The sequence below is a fragment of the Mycotypha africana genome (assembly GCF_025528875.1).
Source record: "Mycotypha africana strain NRRL 2978 chromosome Unknown BDF20scaffold_1, whole genome shotgun sequence".
NCBI lineage: Eukaryota > Fungi > Mucoromycota > Mucoromycetes > Mucorales > Mycotyphaceae > Mycotypha > Mycotypha africana.
The window spans coordinates 950,610-969,633 of record NW_026515725.1 but is presented as its reverse complement, the minus strand read 5'-3'; the positions used below and the strand labels follow the sequence as shown (position 1 = coordinate 969,633).

General features: G+C 39.4%; 9 protein-coding genes across 9 annotated transcripts; 2 read left to right on the top strand and 7 right to left on the bottom strand.

Moving 5' to 3' along the window:
• Nucleotides 1-295: 295 nt before the first annotated feature.
• On the bottom strand, nucleotides 296-1,913 carry BDF20DRAFT_842831 (uncharacterized protein). Its single transcript, XM_053079531.1, has 3 exons — nucleotides 1,540-1,913; nucleotides 973-1,439; nucleotides 296-897 (listed from the first exon to the last, which is right to left on the bottom strand). Exons 1-3 carry the CDS (start codon nucleotides 1,580-1,582, stop codon nucleotides 397-399), a joined length of 1,011 nt encoding a protein of 336 aa, XP_052940387.1. The 5' UTR covers nucleotides 1,583-1,913; the 3' UTR covers nucleotides 296-396.
• Nucleotides 1,914-3,780: 1,867 nt separating this feature from the next.
• On the bottom strand, nucleotides 3,781-4,931 carry BDF20DRAFT_24346 (uncharacterized protein). The gene has a single exon (XM_053074991.1). The coding sequence runs from the start codon at nucleotides 4,606-4,608 to the stop codon at nucleotides 4,003-4,005; it is 606 nt and encodes a 201-aa protein (XP_052940386.1). The 5' UTR covers nucleotides 4,609-4,931; the 3' UTR covers nucleotides 3,781-4,002.
• BDF20DRAFT_808583 (major facilitator superfamily domain-containing protein) lies at nucleotides 4,708-6,593 on the bottom strand (the record flags this gene model as incomplete). The annotated part of the gene is made up of 7 exons (XM_053076570.1): nucleotides 4,708-4,848; nucleotides 4,923-5,326; nucleotides 5,431-5,552; nucleotides 5,641-5,683; nucleotides 5,792-6,106; nucleotides 6,204-6,229; nucleotides 6,313-6,593. Coding segments are annotated over 7 exons (1,332 nt in total), but the record flags the coding sequence as incomplete, so codon positions are not given.
• A 1,146-nt stretch (nucleotides 6,594-7,739) lies between these two features.
• BDF20DRAFT_842810 (uncharacterized protein) lies at nucleotides 7,740-9,446 on the bottom strand. Its single transcript, XM_053079530.1, has 3 exons — nucleotides 8,772-9,446; nucleotides 8,109-8,666; nucleotides 7,740-8,015 (listed from the first exon to the last, which is right to left on the bottom strand). Exons 1-3 carry the CDS (start codon nucleotides 9,234-9,236, stop codon nucleotides 7,971-7,973), a joined length of 1,068 nt encoding a protein of 355 aa, XP_052940384.1. The 5' UTR covers nucleotides 9,237-9,446; the 3' UTR covers nucleotides 7,740-7,970.
• Nucleotides 9,447-10,132: 686 nt separating this feature from the next.
• Nucleotides 10,133-10,696, bottom strand: BDF20DRAFT_842806 (uncharacterized protein). Its single transcript, XM_053079529.1, has one exon. It carries the CDS (start codon nucleotides 10,575-10,577, stop codon nucleotides 10,323-10,325), a length of 255 nt encoding a protein of 84 aa, XP_052940383.1. The 5' UTR covers nucleotides 10,578-10,696; the 3' UTR covers nucleotides 10,133-10,322.
• On the bottom strand, nucleotides 10,594-11,003 carry BDF20DRAFT_810135 (RlpA-like double-psi beta-barrel-protein domain-containing protein-containing protein; the record flags this gene model as incomplete). The annotated part of the gene is made up of 2 exons (XM_053076592.1): nucleotides 10,594-10,670; nucleotides 10,754-11,003. Coding segments are annotated over 2 exons (327 nt in total), but the record flags the coding sequence as incomplete, so codon positions are not given.
• A 3,214-nt stretch (nucleotides 11,004-14,217) lies between these two features.
• Nucleotides 14,218-14,601, top strand: BDF20DRAFT_811762 (cyclin PHO80-like protein; the record flags this gene model as incomplete). Its single annotated transcript, XM_053076722.1, has 1 exon — nucleotides 14,218-14,601. A coding segment is annotated over one exon (384 nt), but the record flags the coding sequence as incomplete, so codon positions are not given.
• A 1,925-nt stretch (nucleotides 14,602-16,526) lies between these two features.
• On the top strand, nucleotides 16,527-17,457 carry BDF20DRAFT_811826 (uncharacterized protein; the record flags this gene model as incomplete). The annotated part of the gene is made up of 3 exons (XM_053076727.1): nucleotides 16,527-17,090; nucleotides 17,205-17,310; nucleotides 17,378-17,457. The coding sequence occupies 3 exons, from the start codon at nucleotides 16,527-16,529 to the stop codon at nucleotides 17,455-17,457; spliced, it is 750 nt and encodes a 249-aa protein (XP_052940380.1).
• A 337-nt stretch (nucleotides 17,458-17,794) lies between these two features.
• Nucleotides 17,795-18,882, bottom strand: BDF20DRAFT_842770 (protein-tyrosine phosphatase-like protein). Its single transcript, XM_053079528.1, has 3 exons — nucleotides 18,622-18,882; nucleotides 18,247-18,548; nucleotides 17,795-18,156 (listed from the first exon to the last, which is right to left on the bottom strand). Exons 1-3 carry the CDS (start codon nucleotides 18,751-18,753, stop codon nucleotides 17,994-17,996), a joined length of 597 nt encoding a protein of 198 aa, XP_052940379.1. The 5' UTR covers nucleotides 18,754-18,882; the 3' UTR covers nucleotides 17,795-17,993.
• Between the last annotated feature and the right edge of the window lie 142 nt (nucleotides 18,883-19,024).

Genomic DNA, 19,024 nt, shown 5'->3' with positions numbered 1-19,024 from the left:
TTATTATTCCTCAACGTATCCACTCAATACACACTCATTTTGCTTTGTAATCCATTTTCTTTCCAAAGATCATCTCACTATGCTGTAGTTATGATGGGATGTAGGATGCTGAACCATGCTTATTCAAAAGAAGCGCGTGACAGTTTCGGATCGTTTGCTCTTTGTTCAATTTAATATCCTGACAAGCCCAATTTATCGGTAGCAAACATATACCAACGATAGGGTAGACGAGGGAAAACAACATATTACACATCAATAATGATGACTTTTTGCATACAAAGAAACACGTTTGGTCAAGCCATGATGGTTGGGAGGTTTTGTAATTTTTTTTTTTCTTTTTGGTTGGGTATATATGGAATGAAATGCAAAAACTACGATCCTCACAAAGTGTTCTCATTAAGAAAAACTAGCCATCGTTGTACTATGACTAGCTGAAGTGGATCGTCTTTTCAAATCAGGATGGATGCCTTGCGGAGAGCAGAGAGGCCCTTGGGCTGTCGTTGCCCTAGCTGCTGCTGTTGCTGCTGCTGATACTGATGCTGTATGGGTTAACTGACCTATAGGCCTTTTTTTATGACTCATCATTGTCGGCGTCATGAACGACCCTGTTGTTGTTGTTGTAAGGTTCAATAACAAATTTGGGATGGGTAACAAAGCAGAAGCTCTTTTTAGAGTCCAAAAGACGATATGGATGGGCAAAAACATCAATGTGGCCACAATAGATCGACGTTGTTCTTGCTCCACGCTATAACAAATAAATTGGTCGACGTCCTGGAACTTTTTGTTTACTTCAGTGAACCTGTCTTCTGACCATGTTTTCAGTTGACTTTCTTTCTTTTCAAAGTTTTTGAATGCTTTTGATAGTTGCTGTATGCTCGGTGTAATATTTTGAGTAACCTAACCAGCAATCATCCATAATGAAGGGGTGAATCATCATTATTCCGGTGCACACAAAAAATACCCCATCCTTACTTGTCCTAGATCTTTCTTTGTGGCCATTGCTTTCTTGAGCACATCCAACTCATCCTTTAATAACTCCATCTTTTTTTGTAGCAGTTCCAGGTCGGTTTCATCCACTTGCATTTCACTTTGCAAGAACAAGGTTCTTTCTCGTAAAAGGGCCATCACATGAATCAGAGGCTTAATGCTCGCGCCAATGACGAATACCTTGATATTGAAGCTACTCATGTATTTCTCATGATTCGTTAGAACATACCGGCTATACTGCAAGGTGTAAGCTGCGATCGCTGGTGACACGATCACCCAGAGCAATCCCAGCAATTCATGTCGCCGTAGTTCTTCTTGAACCATCCGCTTCCGTTGTGAAAGTCTGGCTGCTCTCACATTTTCATCGTCGTATGCATCGTCTATTTCGTGTCCGCGATGCTGGTAATGAGAAATGCGTCGGGATCGTGCTCCTTCATAATAGGACCAAGGCACTAAATAGTTCAAATCCCCCCCAGGCACGGTTGAGAAGAGAAAAACCGAAGGAATTTTAGTGTACTTGATTTTTTTTTTTAAGATTCATGTCTCTTCTACCTGTGATCCACATATAAACATAGTATAGCACTAATAATACCATGATAAGATCACTCCAAACATCCGCATTTCCAACGATGAATGCCCCTAACGTGGGAACAATGGCTAACAATATGGGCCATGAGACGGCAGCTGAGAACTCCTCCGTTTTTTCATGTTGCTGTTGCGCTAATGTGGGTCTTCTCGTATGCGTATTTCTTAATTTATCATTTGTACGTTGTTGGTACTCATGGTGATAGGGCTGTTGCTGTTGCTGTGGTTGTGGCTGCTGCTGTGGCCGTAAAGGATATTGATACGAGTTTTTTAGCGAGGAAGGCGTTGGAGTAATGGGTGAAATATTGCTGCTACTGCTACTACTACTAGTACTACTACTACTACTTTTTGAAAAGGGTCTTTTTTCTCCGAATTTGGTTCTTGTACCTGAATATTCCATGTAAAATAAGTTGTAGTGTCGTATGTGTATCTATCAAAAATCCCAAAAAAAGAAACAGAGAGTCAAAGTGGTTACTCTCCAGGTTATAGCCACTTCCCAGTAGAAAGACGCTGAAAAGAAGAAAAGAACAACAAAAATAAATAAAAAAAGTGAATGAAACGAAAAAAACAAATCATTATCAAACGCTGTAACTTTAACAATGCACAATAAGAAAAAGGAACGACGACGCGGGGAATCAGCAGTTCTTTGGACCTCTTCAACTTTTTTCTTTTTTTTTTTTACACAAACACACACACACACATATACATATACAAAGAAGTGTTACAAGATGAATATTGCTTTTTATAGAAAAAAAAATGTGTAACAAATTTCAATTTTGCTAAAAACATAAACTAACTTTTTGACTAACGAAAGTCTATGTAAAAGACGGTCTACTTTGAATTGTTGTACCAGAGTCGGAGCATCATTGCGCTTAGACCTTTGCCCATACCATTGCTGTTTGGATTGAAAGTCTTTGAGCAAAACCATCCTTATGGACTCAATACGAGTCGTTTGGTATCATGACATTGTTTTTGCCCACTCTTGTGTATGTTAGTTTCATTCACCTTCAACAATAATCCCTGAAAAACAATTAATTTTGATTTTTTTGAACAATGCGAGACTCCTAATGCTACCTATCCAATTCTCTTTGTTTATATAAATGGAAGGCTTGCTATTAAATGAGTTGACTTTCAGACTGAATCTTTAACATATTTCAAATCACACAGTCATTCTTCATCATAACAGTAACACGGAATTACTTTGCGGTTGGCATTCTACTAAACAGAATAGGGTTCATCGTCATCCATCTTTCTTTTTGGTAGAACAGCAGTTGTTGTTGTTGCTCTATTGGATCGGCATGATCCCGGGTTCATCTCCGAAGACCTGTTCATACCTGCTCATCGTAAAAAGCCTTCCACGTTCGACAACAACCGAATAGGCTTCATCCTTCCCTTCCGTTTACCACCCTCGTAATAATGCCTTCAACCATATCAGCCATTAAAATAAAGAAGCATAATAGAGTCGATGGTTAAGGATTACTGTTTACGGATTACTGTTTACGGTCGATATGAATGTATTATTACATGGCGCAGGTAATTAACCTTTCCCTTAATACTGTGCAATACATACCGTATTTCTTTGAGTCTTATTATGCATGCCTCACTTATACAGATGCTATCAAATGCCAGGTCTGAATTTTTTAAGCATTTTGTGCGAAAGTCAAGCGGAAAAAACAGTACAATAGCTCACAGATGGACTTATGGGAACTATCGTGCGTCTTTCAAATCATCACAGATCCGAAGTATGATAAGCCAAAGATGATTAAAAAAGAGCCACAGTTCTTGAGCTCAAGTTTCTTCTATTCAGTAATATAAATGATGAAGAAAGTAATACCACTTTTTTTTTTTTCTCTTTAAAAAAAATTGAAAAGCATTGAAAACACAAAATACGCGAGAGCCTTACTTATTTATTAGCACCGCTAAATATGGCAGAATTACATACACCTCACAAGATCACGTACCTGGATCCATTTTTTACATGAAATGATACTCCAATCTTGTTCCGGGAATAAAGCAAGTAAAATATTGCTCAATTAGAGGAAAAACAAAATAAAATCTCAAAGGGATGATCCCTCATACGAAAGACTTCATCTCTTGGCTCGCTAAACCGACTTTTCTTTACCCGAACGTTTCACATTGTCATTGGGCCATCATTTAGACTACCAACCGCGTCGTCTGTCCTTGGTTTTTTTTTTTGGCACAGAGCTTAAGCGCATTTCTGAGTATAGGCGATTCTAACTTGATGCTTTTGCAAATATTGGGAAAAAATTCATATATTGATTATAAGCAAATAATATATTACATTTTGTTATTAGTGGGATAATAGTAAAAACAGTAAACGATGTCTATAAGGCTTAACCAAATCTAAGATTATTTTTCTTTTCTTCAGTGTGGAATATATGTACAATAAAAATACAGAAAGTTGAGCTGTTAAATGATAACAGATTGGATTTCTTTGACGCTGGTTTGCTGTGGTTTTGGTGATTGTTGGAGAGGATGATGTCCATTATTGGTCGGTGTCGTTAAAGAGAATGGTTCAGGGATAGAGGGCCCTGCTATGGATGATGTCTGTAGCGTATCACTGCTGCTACGGGTAGGATGGTATGGATTGTTCGAATGAGAAGAAGCAGTATGGCTGGCAATTTCAGGAATTGTACTCATCATGGAAGTGTCGTCTGATGCAGTCGTATTTTCAGAAAATAATGTCTCCATTGGTATATGTTCGATTGAGGGATCTGAATCACAGTTGGATCGTCTACTATTCCTCCTCCTGTAGTTCGGCCTATCCAAACTCGAAGGATTGTCAGTGTTCGAAGCCGTTGTAAGCTCATCCTTAATTTGTACTGGAAAAGTGCCAGATGGAAGTCGTCGATTTGGCACTGGCTCTATCGTGTCTTTTTCTTCGTTCGCCATCTTTTTCTTCTTGCTTGGATCCATGCTCTCAGTGCGATTTGTAAGCTCGTTTGCCGTTGTTTTAGCCTGATGAAAAACTTGATTTAAAGCTCTCGATACATTGACCGGCTCAGATACTGCCATATCAGAGGGCCAGCTTTTTTGCCTTGCAGCGGATGAGGTTAATTCATCTGTCTCTGAAGGTGCAGAATTGATTGCAGCCAAAGAATTTGCTCTATCTAAAAGCTGATGTCGTTTATCTCTATGTTGAATTTGTTCTAGATGCAACAAAGCTTCTGCTGCTGTCGTAGGATGATGGGCATCAGGTCGTTGATCAATAAGAGCACCGCTGAAAATCAATTGGATTTCTTCCAAGGAACGTCCCTGATCATTATAAAGAAAGAAAAATAAGCAACCCTCTCCAATGTGCTTGAAAACAAAATGGTTGACTGCTTTACCCTGGTCTCTGGATACAATTTATGTACAATGACCGCCATAATGAGAGATATTAAACCAAAAAATAAATAGGTCCCCCACGTGATATTCCGAAACATGACGGGTGAAGCGAGCGATACAAACAAATTGAATAAATAGCTGAAAAAGGTAGTAACACCCATGGCCTGAGCACGGATCATTTGCGGATAGATTTCAGCAGGATAGATCCATCCGACCGGACCCCAGCTAAGCGCAAAGATAGCGATGAATACACATAATAGAATAAGCAAGACATAGCTTGCCGCTGTGTTGGACATCACGCTTATTACATTCATGCCGTCGCTATCATCGTCGAGCCTTGAAACAAGCTGCTGATTGTAAATGGCGGAAACTATCGTAATTACTATCATACACAAGCCCATCAAGACTGCTCCCCAGACTAAAATAAACCGACGATTCCATCTATCAATCTACCAAATAAACACAATGTAAGATGCCAGTGATGAAACCCTATACTGTACAAAAAAAAACCTACATAAAGTAAAACAAATAATGTAGCCACGAAATTGACAGCACCACCAACGCCATTTCCCAACAGGACCGAGTAAATTTCTTTGATGCCTGCTGATTCAAGGATGTAAGGAAGATAGAATCTACACGATAAAATAGTAAATATATACACCCCTTCTCTCTCACCCTTACTCGAACAAGGGACACACAAAAGAAATAATTGTAACTTACAGAATCGCATTGATGCCAGATAACTGTGTAAAGATATGTATGCCTATACCGAGCAGTGTTCGTTTACGATTGTTATCTGTTCCTTTCTTCAATAAACTGAGGAAGGGTCGTGTGTAGGCCATTTTATCAAATGTGACATCCTGTACAATACCGGTGAATTCCATCTGTACCTCAATATCATCGTCATAGTTGTGAGACCGTAGTCGAACGAGAATCTTGTTGGCTTCATCATTACGTCCCTTATAAATGAGCCAACGTGGTGACTCGGGTATAAACCACAGACCTATCAACAATAATAAGCCTGCTCCTAATTGAAGGCCAATGGGAAGCAACCAAGCGCCATCGGAATCGAGACGGAACGATGCATAGCCAATCCAAAACGCCAGAAAGAAACCAAAGGTGATAAGAATTTGATAAAAAGTCATAAGACGTCCACGATTTTCAGGTTGAGCTATTTCACTTTGATCTAATGAAGCGGAAAAAATGACAGCTGAGTTTTTTTTTTTTTTCCCTTTTTTTCTCTTTTGTTTACCAACGTGCACTGCTCGGTTTTATGAACTTACATAGTGGTACAAGCATACTAAATATACTGGTGGTAGCAATGGGAAAGAACGATAAAATGAATGAGATATAACTTTGGAAGAAACTACGATGTCCTTAAATAAATCCTACCCAACGCCTATGCCTGTGATCATTCTACCAACAATTATTGTTGCATGATTTTGTCCAGCAAGCTCAACAATGCAACCTATCTCATGAATAATCGAAGCGAGAATGAAGAATTTTTTCCGACCCATTGAATCAGCAAAGTAACCGGATAACAAGGCTGCTACCGAAGAAGCTGCTAATGATACAGGAACAATAGCATATCCAACGCCTTCCTGAGGATCCAGTTGATACTTCTCACGAAACGGCGGCATAGCTAAAACAGTCGTGGTAACTCCACTATCATATCTATTGATTTGTTGAGCAAAATGAGTAGGATGAGCGTTCAACGAAATAGGCTGGTCCAATTATTTCATATCAACACTAAGAACAAAGAATATTTACCCGTACTAAGTTGAGAATTTGCAGAAACGAAAAGGTACACAAAGTTGGATTTAGTCATCGTAGTTTTAGTCTGACATTTGAATTTCAAAGCGATTGCTTCTATTTATTGCGCAAAATCAAGTGGGATAATATGATACTTACCATAAATCCGCCTAAAGATACAAAACTGTGATGGACGATATATTGAATGTTAATATTCAAAAACTCGTTTGGAAGGGAAAAAAAAAAAAATGAGAAAGGCCAATGCATACGCATAAAACATTTACCAGCATAATATGTAGATTCTTAGTTGTCCATCAAATGTGAACCCCATCCATTTCCTCTGCTTTGTTTCTTGCTGTTCATGTCTTTTTCTTGTGGATCGTTTTCGATAGTAGCGGCCTCTATACCCATAATAATTTGAATCGCTTTGCCTTCTTGTTACTGCCGAGGTGATGGCTGTATCATTCGTTATGATGGATGAAGACTGGTTTGGGGCTAAAGTTCCTGCTGATAATAGTTTGTGTTTGGACGATGAAGGATATCGCAGATGACTACTACCACCACTGGTACTGCTGCTTGCGTTATCTACTAGATGATGGTTTGGAAGCGTAGGAACAGCAGCAGCAGCATCAGCAGAGGTAGTAGTATGATTGTTTCTGTCTGCAGCTGTTGAAATTGTCAGGTTTGATTTTTGTGAATGTTTGAAAAATGCTGAAATCTGGTACAAAAGAGACAAAATGGGGTTCAAAAAAGGAAGAAGAGGATGTGCCAAATGTCGGTCTCTACTTTTTTTCTTTTTTCTATCGGGCCTTTTCTACTCTACCAATGCAACCTTTTCACTACTTTGATTTCCAGCTGTAACATTCAAACAAAAACTCGATGATAACGTTGCTCTTCTCAGTCAATCAGTACAACTATATGAATACTTAAACTGAATAACGTTAAAAGTAAATGCGGAGGAGGAAAAAAAAATAAATAACAAAGGCAAAAGAAGAACAAAAAGTCGGGATAAAAAGGTAGAGATTATCAACTTAGGGTAATCGACAATAGGGAAAAAAAAAAAACCAAAAAAAAGAGCCTGTCAAAACCGAGCTGATGAGTTTCTACTTTAATGCCGACAATAGAAAGTTTACATATCATTGATTGGCTCGGGATTTTCATCGGTTTAGAAAAGTACCCCATTAATGCTCAAATGATATTCCTCAGCGGAATGACTTTAAAACACACATAAAATACACAAAGGAAGAATCCACGGGGGCATAGTAATTCTTATTACATCACGATAATGACAAAAACTTTTATTGAAACCAATGCCAGCCTTTCTTGTACAAATTATTCATCAACTATCCATTAAAAAAAGCCCAAAGGTCCCCCCAAAAAGTTTTAGTGTCAATTGTACTCGATTCCTATCATGGATACTACTCACAATACCATACCTTCAAGCGTAGAACAGTATCTGGTTCAACCTTGTATCGATTGGGTATAAGCCAGTCAGGTGGACTATGATAGACGTCATGATTGATCTCTGTTGTTTCTTGCTGTTGCTGTTGTTGTTGTTGTTGCTGTTGCTGCCTTAACCGCAGCTCTTGCTCTGGCGATGGGTCTGTTGTGATGTAGGTTTCCATGGTTTCTAAATAATGGCGCAATTGCTCTCCTGCTTGGTGAACCATCATGCACATGCCATCGACATCTACAGGCTTATCTGCTGCTACACACAGTATCAGCAAATCTTCTACGTTGCCAGTCACTAACGCTTCTCTGGCACATTCTTCAAAAGTACCATCCAGATTGGATTCCAAATAAAGACTTGTGACATCAAACAAACTACCAAAGAATGAAGCGAATCGTGCATGTATTTTTCGTTGCTGTTGCATTGGATGTACGTCAGCAGCCTTTGTATCGTTATAACGTGCACAATGCTCTCGCCAAATACTGGTATAATCTCTTGGTAGAAAGGGTGCTAATGGATGTTTCGTGCTTCGTCGTCTATATTTCTGTCATTGGAACAAGGGATGGATTAAAAAAAAAGACAATTCTCGCCCCCCTCGCCCTCGTGGAAGCATCATTAAGCGAGCATCGTATCATGAAAATTGACTTACAGGATCATGAAGCACTCGGATGGAAGGTGTATGTAAATAAATAGTTCGTATCTCAAGACATAGATTTGCATAATCATATTCTAAGCCTGCCTTTAAATGGGTATCTAATATTCTCTGAATCACTAACTGTTGAACAATATCTAACAATTTTGTAAACTCATTACGGTGTTCAAATTTGGGTAACTTTTCTACTAGCTGGCAAATGGTTTGCAGAACTCGATTAGCCAAAGATTGCTTTGTTTCCTCCGATTGACGCTCACTAGGAGTGAGAATGGCTTCAAAGAGGTGTAAGATGGTAGATATACGATAGTGAAAGCTGTAATTTTGTTGAATATATACAGAAATAGCAGATGCTAACGGAGGGCAAACGTCATGACCCACACTGGTTTGCAAACAAACAATGTCTTTGTAATCGAGATGGTCCAAGACCATAAAAAGTAACTCATTGGGTAAAGAAGAAATCATTGCGTCGTAGCATTCTACTGTTTTAATAACTAAAAAGAAAAAAAAATTGTTTCAAAGTTTAAGAAAAAGAAAAAGAAAGAATCCCTGATCCCGTTTCAAGTGTGTTTAGCGTAAGCATAATGATTTACCAAAAAGCTTTTTCCCTTTTTATCGGCCGAGTTCTATTTTCTTTGTTCATGCGCCACCAACATGATCTTTGCCCTTTTTGGGTTTACAAAGAAAAAAAAAAAAAAAAAAGCAAAGGCTGGAACAGAAATTGGGCTGTAAACAAAAAACAGTTCCGCAGATATATGAAATCTCACATGATCATGGTTAAGTTCCTTTTCTTATGCTTTGCCAAATGGGCCAAAAATAGATGTAGAAGTTATCCAATCTTTTTGCTGCAGTACTTGTCAAATAAATCACTGACACTCACACACCGCATATATATATATATCTATGGCAGCTGAGTATTTTCGAAAGGCCGTTCAATAAGACATGGCATCAGTGGGCAAATTCAGGTATCTGCAAAAAACGGACAATAGGATTAGCCTCCTTTTGATAAGGAGTGTTAGTGAAAGAGTCATTCGAAAGGTAAACTCATACTGGAGTCACGTCTAGCAAACAGTTGGATATAAAACCTATTTCAGCACCCTTTCATCCTTTTTACGGGCTATCCTATGATGAAGTCATCATTGAAACAAAATAGTATAGTTTTGATAACGGCAGTTTTCAAAAACTAATAATAAAACTGTCTACAGTGGTGCCTCACTTCTTCTTGGCTTGAGCGGCTGAAAATCCTGGGTTATGTTTGTTAGTATTCAACCTATTTCCTGCGTTATCGTCAGCTGCAGGTCTCCAACCCCCCCCCCCCCAAAGCATCTCAGTGCGTCCAGCGGACAATGTATACACTGTTTCAATACTGCAATGGTTGCATTTGTTAATTTCGTAACGGTTCATTCCCTTTGTATGATAAAAAACAGCTCGTTCATAACGGTATCATGGGATATAGTTATCACAATTCTATAGCCAACGATGACCAAGCATGACATCTAACAAGAGGGTGTTTTTTGGTGCTTCACAGGGAGACACCAATTTTAGAAAAAGCTATACAGGTCTTTTATTATAACATTCACAATAACGAGCGGCATGGGGGATAAGGAAAGGAAGGATAAAATATGGATGAATGAATGGTAGTGAGGTAGCGGACAGAGAATCAACTCTAGAACCTGGTTCGGATAGAGAGGATATACAAGGGGGGTATTTTATATGGCAGAACAATAAGAGATCATAAGGGCCTTTTGCCAAAAAGGTAAAAAAAATACAGAGAACGCTACAGACCGGCTGGTATGCATTAAGCATAAAAACTGATTTAGATAACCTTCCAGTGAATCTTTCCAACACCCTTGTCAAGATTACCAACGACGCGTTTGAAAAGGCTAGGAGTAAGATCAACTAGCATAAAAAAAAAAAAAAAAGAAGCCATCAGGGTGAGTTACGTGTTTTTGTCCTTTTCCATGTAGAGATGAAATACATACGATCTCCCCATCCACAGCCAGGGCAAGCATCCAACACCTTGGCAGTAGCAGTACCATGAGGACCTGAGATTTGAACCTTGGTGCCACACCAGTCAGAGTTTTTATTCATGCTACCATATTGATTGGCATTGAGAGCGACAATAGCAGAATCGTCGTCGATCCATTCACCCCAACAAGCACCGTAGTTACCACCGTTGTTTTCAGGAGAGAACCAAGTGGCAGTACCAGAGTATGTTTCTCTCTTGGAGAGTCTTCTGAAGGCGGCAGAGGTTGTCTTTTTGGCAACACGTTCTTCAGCGGGGACGGCAGAGACGAAAGCAACGATAAGGGCAATGGTGGCAAAGATAGCGAGGAGGAAGTGGTTGAATTGCATAGTCAATCGAAAGTGATGTTACAAAGTAAATAAATGGAAATGAAAACAAGACGGCCTGCGACTTTCAAAAAAAGGTGAGATACTAAGGAAATGGTAAAGATAAATAGCTGGAAGTAGTTAAAAAGGTCTCTCTTATATATATATTTAAGCAGATCTATTGTCGTTGGGTATATACTGTACCATGTTTGCCTCAGATTAAAAATGAAATAAACTTATCACTATGATACACAACTCTATCGAAAAATAAAAATAGAAATAGGTACATTGGAAGGCATTTCCGACTAAAAGCTCTATTGTTTGTATACAAACGCAGTAGGTGCAGAAATCAAGACCGCCACCTTTTTTAAGCTAGCCAATAATGAGCGATCGCAGAACAACAAGTGAGTGGGGGGGGGACGGGGTGGTAAATAAGCAATGATCTAAATATATGAAAGATAAATTTAGAACTTCTTTTAGTCATTGCATTTTCGTAAGCTGCAATTACTGAACTCTATAGAATAGTTTCCAGGTGCATACGATTTACAGTTTTACGTTTTGACACAGTGAAATAGGAGTAGGAGGAAAGACAAAGTAGGGTCCTGACAGCCCAAATGAAAGTCATATTTAGACGACGCAAAGTGCGAAGGATGGAATAAGCATGATGGTCCTGTTGTGCTAATGAAAAGCAGTAACGCATGGCTCACTCTTTCCAATGGATACAAACATGATTTATTTATACAGCTCATGTTTAAGCCGTTTTAAACTGACTTTGACAGCTGAGGCTTTCGCTTTATTGGTAAAAGCGGCTTGCAAAAATCACTGAAGCCCTTATTCGTGATGTAGACTAGTTTGCTTGAAATGAATAGAGTCTTCTGATGAAGGCTACTCTCGCAATAAATGAAAGCTTAATCCATACATTCTACTTTCAGAATCTGCCAAAGTCTGTATAAAGTTAAACTAATACTTTTAAGTTTACGTTTCTCCCAAAAAAAAAAAAAATCAAAAAAAAACTGAGCAATTACCATGTTTGAGACAGTTGCTCTGGCTTTCAAAAGCATTACAAAAATAAATCGACAGACCATCCACTCAAAGGCTATAGATGCTGCCTACTGATGCTTCCTCAAAGCCTTCTTTAAGTCTAGCAGAATAAAAATTCAAGATTTTTAAGCGGAAAGTTATGGTCCCATGGCTACCATTTTCTCTGCTTATCAAAAAAAAGAGAGACTTGTTTATTTAAAGAAAAAATGATGCATCATGGAAATTGAATGTTTTATGATGGCAGTTGTAGAAAGATTATAAAGATTATAAACAATGAAAGTAGTTTTATTTGCGTGTCAAATTTGCCACAATCTTGACTAAAACAGTAAAGGAAAGTGTCAGGTTCTGTATCCATTCATTCCGGCATGTCGGTGAGTCTTTTAGCGCACCCATGATATAAGTAAGGTGGGAGTGGGAGGGGGGGGATTGTAGATGTGCTGTTACGGTCGTAGCACTTGCACACACAAGCACACACATACAAACTGGCATAGACTGATCAGTGTTCGTTCCTTGCCTTTACATAGTGCTCACCGTTTCTTTATTAAGAAGGAAGGTCATTTATTATGTAGGGAATCCTTTGTCATTCAGCATGCTGTCTTGAGTCAATCACTAGTAGGAAAATGCTGATGTACTGGCTCTTTACTATTTGAAAAGTATCGCTCTAGTGATGCATAAAAGAGGATGGAAGCTTCAAGGAACGATAAGAGCGAGATCTTTTGCATTTCCGTCAGAGTAAATGATGTTAAAACTAAGAAACGTTTCGTTGCGATTTTACACTTAGGGCAGCAACACTCATGTCCACAGTTCTTTAAAGCGAACTTTACTACAGGCGCTTCTCCTTTTCTGCACCGAACCCATCCTTCACAGCGTATTTTATTCAACATTCTAACCGGTTGTGTCGAAGAAGTCGAGGGGAGTAGAGCGTGGCCCAGAAAAGATAATATGCCGAGTAATAATACAGGCACAAAATAAAACAAGATGAATTGTATACCCATTGTTGGGCTATGCAAAAGAGTGTGTTCTATGTCAGGGAGAGCACGTGAAAGGGAATCTGATCGTCGCGTTCATAGTAAGCACCTCCACTCTCTGTGACAAAAAAGTTCATTTATTGGCCGGCTCAACAAGTTTCTGATACTGCATATCATCTTGATCAAGCCAATGTTCCATACAGAGAGTAAAAAGAAGGCTCTCCTTTCATGCTGGCGAGTAACGCCAATCCATTCGTCGGGAAGGAGCGAGGACGGCGGAAGGAATGCTACACGCGTGTCCTTTTTCCATTGGTTTCTATGTGATTTCAACCGTTGCATTGATGACGAAACCATCCTCGTCTGCATGAAAAAAGTAGCAAGTTCCATGTCCTCACACACTTCATTTTGTGATGGAAGAAAAGAGTGATGCATACGCCCGAACGTGGACATAAAATACGGTACATCATTGGGACACCGACTTTGGGTTGGTGTTTTTTTTCATACTCAGAGTGGCTGAAAAGAGAGAGTTGAGAAAAAAGCAAGGCACACACATTGTAGACATGCTCATTGGTGAAAATGAGTAAATGCAGGGACAATCCAATCATTTATGCACAAAACAAGCACGCGGGTTAGGGATAAGCAATTATGTCTTCTTTTTGCCATTTTCTTTTTTTCCTTTCCACACTATTTACTAGTAACTCAAGCCATATTTTTCCACCAACAAATTGAATGCAAAGGAATGATACCACAGTAGTTCTATCCTCTTCTTTCTTTCCTTTCCTTCTTTTCTTGCCATTATCTCTCTCCTTTCTTCTTTTTCTCCTTTACACAGAATATCATTTTGACTGTCTACCCCCCTCTTTTACTTTTTTTTTTCCAATAGGAAATCAGCCTTGGTTATCCATCCATAGAACCCTTGATAACATAGACGTACACCCACCCACATACATATATATACATATATCCATACATCGATAGCCTATAAATCATCTTGGAAAGACTTGAATAGAGACAACATGCCAATGGACATTGTAGGTTTTTCTACAAAAAGCTTGATACAGATCATTGCTAATATACTGGAATCCATGCTCCAGGCCAACAACAAAATGATACCCAACAGTCAAATCACCCATTTTGATTCTCGTACAATACCCACTATATCTCTTGTCGCTTATCTGGAACGACTACAAAAGTTTGCCCATTTTACCAATGAGGCGCTATTGTCCATGCTCATTTATTTCGACCGCATCTCAACGAGTGCGAGCAGCGATCCCCAGGAGGGGTTCATTATCCATGCTTATAATGTACACCGTCTCCTCATTGCTAGCCTTGTGGTCGCTTCGAAATTCACCTCGGATGTTTATTACACCAACAGCCGCTATGCAAAAGTCGGTGGCCTATCTGTTGCTGAACTGAATCAACTAGAATTGGAATTCTTATTCTTGATCAAATTTCGATTACATATCAGGCTGAAAAAGTTACAGTCTTTTGCAGATCAGTTATTGACGCATTCAGAACTTCAGCAACAGCAGCAACAGCAGCAACAGCAGCAACAGCAGCAACAGCAGCAGCAGCAGAAAAAGAAAACATACCAACCGCAGAATACGACGACCTATCTGTCACCTTATCTTGATACCACACCTACTATTACTTCATCATCATCATCATCAACATCCTCATCCGTGAAGCCATTTTCTCCATCACGTACCATACCCTCATCTAGTACAACAACGCAAACTGTATTTTCGAAAAATATCGAATTGCCCTTAACACCTCCTCCCTGTGACAATACGCATGAGAAAGAGAGCCACCCTTCATTCTCTTCACAGCCATCATCGAGTCTCACTTTTGGCTCTGTGAAGCGAAAGCGTAGCCCCAGCCATGAAGATCATTTGAGTAGTAGTAGCAGTTGTCGAAAAAAGCAAATACCAGATACGACGACACATGAAACAGGCAGGGACAATGAGCCTCCACCCTCTCCCCAACGACAACTACATCAGCCCTATTTGAAAAATCAGACATTACCATTCCTCTTGGGAGTCATTTTCCCTTAAGACCCTTTGGTCCCAAGTTCTATATCATTTTAGCAAAAGCAAAATGTCATGATCATGATGTATTAAAAAAGTGCCTTCCAACAATAAACCCTGCTTTACCCTCCTCCTCCTCCCATGTCTCGCATGTTTCTTTCCGCAACCACTTGATAGTCTAAATTCTCCCTTCATTTTAAAATAGGCTCATTACAATTTCTATGGACTGTAGGTTTGGAAAGGGAAAAAGCTCATCGTGTGAGGTGAAGCAGACGAGATAAACCCAAATAAAAAAAATAAAAAAAGGGGGGGGGAGTGGAAATAAGTAGGGTTTAACGTGATACGTTACGTTGAATGCTTATCCCGACACGCCCCCCCCAAAACAGTGGGTTTGTATAGTAAAACCGGGACAGTCAAAGGAGGGTCGATAAAGAGAACAAAGTGTGTTTGTTCTCTCATGAATGTATCTATGTAAATGGTCACCATCCCAGTGATCGTGTAGATAGAGATTGCTTTTACACATCCATGAGAACCCATTCATTGATGTTGCAATATTACGTACTACTTTATGTCATCTGACCTATAAAAAACTGCTTTTTTTATACCATAAACATCGATTCAAGATAAGATAGCCAAGCATGACTGGTGCGTTTCCTTTCTATGTGCCTATTACGTTGTTCATTCTCTCACCTCACCTCTTTGAAACAGTATCATGGCTTTTTACAAGAACGTTTGACTATCGACGCTCTTTTGAACACATGCATCACTTGTCGCTCTCTCTCTGTCACTCCAAAAAATATAAAAAAAAAGCTCGAATAAACGAGTAACACATAGATAAGAGTTGTAAAGGGTACTATAAATGGTTTTACCGGCTTTTACGTGGCAATGGGGGGGGGTGGGCGGAGAGGGGGTTGGGGGGTCAATTAGAATAATTTCTTTATATGTGAATCAGGTAAAAAAAAGACATTTATTTTTTTATTTTTTTTTCTCTCTTTCTCTTTCTTCCCATCTTGGCCATTTGAATTATAGGATGAAACGTCAACAAGCATCGTTTACAAAATATTTACCGTTACTGAGTCTCGTCGTTTTTGCGCTCCTTCTAAGCTATGTGGATGCACAAGAAGATAATCCGATTGAAGATGTAAACTATTAAACAAGAGAAGAGATTAATAATAACTCTGTCATAAATGATGTTGTTCCTGTTGGGTCTTTAAATCCTATACTCAATGAGCTATTTCCGGTTCCTCTAGATGATCGATGTCAGTCCTTCTCAAGCTCCACAGGTTGATGCGAGCAGCACGCCATCGGATCTCGACCGGATCATGCACGACGATCTTGATCCTCATTCGGGTATTGTGGTTGAAAAGTCGTTTGTGATTTCGTTCCTCATGATTATAGTGTCTGAGATTGGCGACAAGACCTTCCTGATTGCTGCCATCATGGCGATGAAACATGCCCGTTTAACAGTGTTTTGTGCGGCGTTTGCAGCACTGTTGATCATGTCTGTTCTTTCGGCGTTTTTGGGACATGTGGTGCCTAATTTGATACCCAAAAAATATACCGATGTGTTGGCAGCAGGTTTGTTTTTGGTGTTTGGGTTACGTATGGCGTTCGAAGCGTACCAGATGGAAAAGGGAGCCGAGAACGAAGAAATGGCTGAAGTAGAAGAGGAATTAAAGCATGTGGAGGATAAAGAACGCACTCATGAATTGAAACGTATGGAAGTCGGTGGTGCGCTTGGCGAAGAGGACGATGAAACAGAAGGAGATCATTTGATGGGCGGAGGATCAAAAAGCGCCATCCAGCCAAAGGCAAAACGAGTCAAAGAGGGATTGATGAATTTGCTGCAGTTGGTGTTCTCGCCTGTGTTTGTTCAGACATTTGTCTTGACCTTCTTGGGTGAGTGGGGGGATCGTTCACAAATTTCTACTATTGCTTTAGCAGCAGCCAATGTAAGTGACATGAGTCATCCTCCTCCTCCAACAAAGAGGGCGGCCGGGAAAGCTTCGTGAATCTACCGTGACAAAGCGTCCAGTGATCTCATCCCCTTGTCTGTTATGTTTTAGAACGTCTACTATGTTACATTGGGTGTCGTTTTGGGTCATAGTCTATGTACAGGTATAGCCGTCGTCGGTGGTCGAATGCTCGCCTCCAAGATTTCTGTCAGAACAGGTAAAAAAGAGGACAACATCAGAGAACGATCCAAGAGAAAACTAACATGATGTCATGGCTACTTTAGTGACGTTTGCTGGATCTATCTTGTTCCTTATTTTTGCTGTTGTCTATGGTATTACGGCTTACGACGAACTTCAACATTAAGCTATCCATACAACCCACAAGCGCTTAAAATAGGATCCCGTTCTATCCTACAACCTCAACTATTTTACGTAGAGATGTCATTCCATTATATTGTTTATTTTTGTTACATAATCCCTTTGTTTCCCCTTTCATTCCTCTCTTTTCATTCTTTTCGCCCATCTATCTATCTATTCATCCACATACACAAAACACATAGAGTTACATTATTGCTTTTTTTTCATTTTTTTTTTTTTTTTTTTTTTTTTTTTGCCTTTTTACCTTTTTACCTTCTTTCATTCACAGTATTTATATTATTTTAGCACTTGATGGTTTTTATTATGAAACAAAATAGACCGACTTTTTCTAAAAAAAAAAAAAAAAAGAGGTTGTGTGATGGGATGGTTTCTTCTATTATCATTGAGAATAGAAAGGAGATGGTGTGTATGTGTTTGATCCGTTTCAAAAGGAGTTTAAAGTGGCATAGGGTGGTTGACAATGAGAAAAAAAAAACCCGGTCTTAAGGATATGGGATGGGTTCGAGATGGGGGAATATCAGTTTACATGATGGTACAGCGACTTTGGGACTTGGGCTTGTAGGACTCGACAAATTTCAACTGTTTTTTGTTAATAGCGCCTCTACGACGTTCACGGATATACTGCACGGCGTCCAAAGCTGGCATGCCTTCTTCTATCAGCGCAATGGCTACTAACACAGGAGCTCTACGGGCACAAGTGTGTCAAAAGAAAACGGTCAACACTGCTATCGTATTTTAAAGAGCGTCTCTGCTGAGCATGATTTTCATGTTGTACCTTCCTAAGCCTGCTACACAATGGGTGGCAATACAAGATGATGGCTGCGATGGGGGTGGTGGTGGAAGATGATGGCTACTTTTTTCATTCACTTCATCTGATCCCGTAGGTAAATGGTCTTTGTTCTTTTTAAAGCGCTCTTGTATGAGGTGTAGCCATGCATCAATAATATGGGTGGGTGGTGCTTCACCATCGGCAAATACAAAATCGTGCACTTGGATGTGTTTTTCATGCAACGGTTCCTTTGGATAAGTGGCCTCACAGCAACGGACCACATCCGTCACATGCCAATGTTCGAATTCCTGGGTTGTGTGATACACGTCAGGTACGATAAGCTCATCCATATCCATCAAACGCTACGATAGAACCACTCACCTTGATATATAAGGGCAGATTGTTTGAACTAGGTGCGTCTACAATCAAGAAGCGTAATCCATGATATTCTATATGTGTCGGAGGATTGATAAGATATCTAGTATTGTTGGAAGAATTTCTACTATTGTACATTGGGGAGGGTTGATATAAATAGGTGTGTGTGTGTGTGTGTGTGTGTGTGTGTATGAATGTAAGAGTGAAAAAAATGAAAAATCTACAAGTTAGAAAAAAGAAATCTAAAAAATCATGTTTATATCAGTGAGTCTTTGATTAATCTTCTTTTTCCTTTCCCCCTCTGTATGAAAGAGAAACGTTTCTTTGCCTTTTCTTTTATATTTGAATATATTGTCTCTTTCAGCGCCGCGCTCTCCTTCTCTGTCTTTTTGTCTTTTTCAATGAAAAC

Coding starts and splice junctions, on each gene's coding strand:
- BDF20DRAFT_24346 (XM_053074991.1), bottom strand. CDS start 4,608: ATGGCAGTATCTGAGCCGGTCAATGTATCGAGAGCTTTAAATCAAGTT.
- BDF20DRAFT_842810 (XM_053079530.1), bottom strand. CDS start 9,236: ATGATTTCTTCTTTACCCAATGAGTTACTTTTTATGGTCTTGGACCAT. Junction 8,667..8,771: donor TCCGAGTGCTTCATGATCCT/GTAAGTCAATTT, acceptor TTCCAATGACAG/AAATATAGACGACGAAGCAC. Junction 8,016..8,108: donor ATACTGTTCTACGCTTGAAG/GTATGGTATTGT, acceptor TTTAATGGATAG/TTGATGAATAATTTGTACAA.
- BDF20DRAFT_842831 (XM_053079531.1), bottom strand. CDS start 1,582: ATGGTATTATTAGTGCTATACTATGTTTATATGTGGATCACAG. Junction 1,440..1,539: donor TGTTTATATGTGGATCACAG/GTAGAAGAGACA, acceptor TGAACTATTTAG/TGCCTTGGTCCTATTATGAA. Junction 898..972: donor CAAAGAAAGATCTAGGACAA/GTAAGGATGGGG, acceptor ATTGCTGGTTAG/GTTACTCAAAATATTACACC.
- BDF20DRAFT_842770 (XM_053079528.1), bottom strand. CDS start 18,753: ATGTACAATAGTAGAAATTCTTCCAACAATACTAGATATCTTATCAAT. Junction 18,549..18,621: donor ATCTGCCCTTATATATCAAG/GTGAGTGGTTCT, acceptor CACACAACCCAG/GAATTCGAACATTGGCATGT. Junction 18,157..18,246: donor TGTGTAGCAGGCTTAGGAAG/GTACAACATGAA, acceptor TTGTGCCCGTAG/AGCTCCTGTGTTAGTAGCCA.
- BDF20DRAFT_842806 (XM_053079529.1), bottom strand. CDS start 10,577: ATGCTTAATGCATACCAGCCGGTCTGTAGCGTTCTCTGTATTTTTTTT.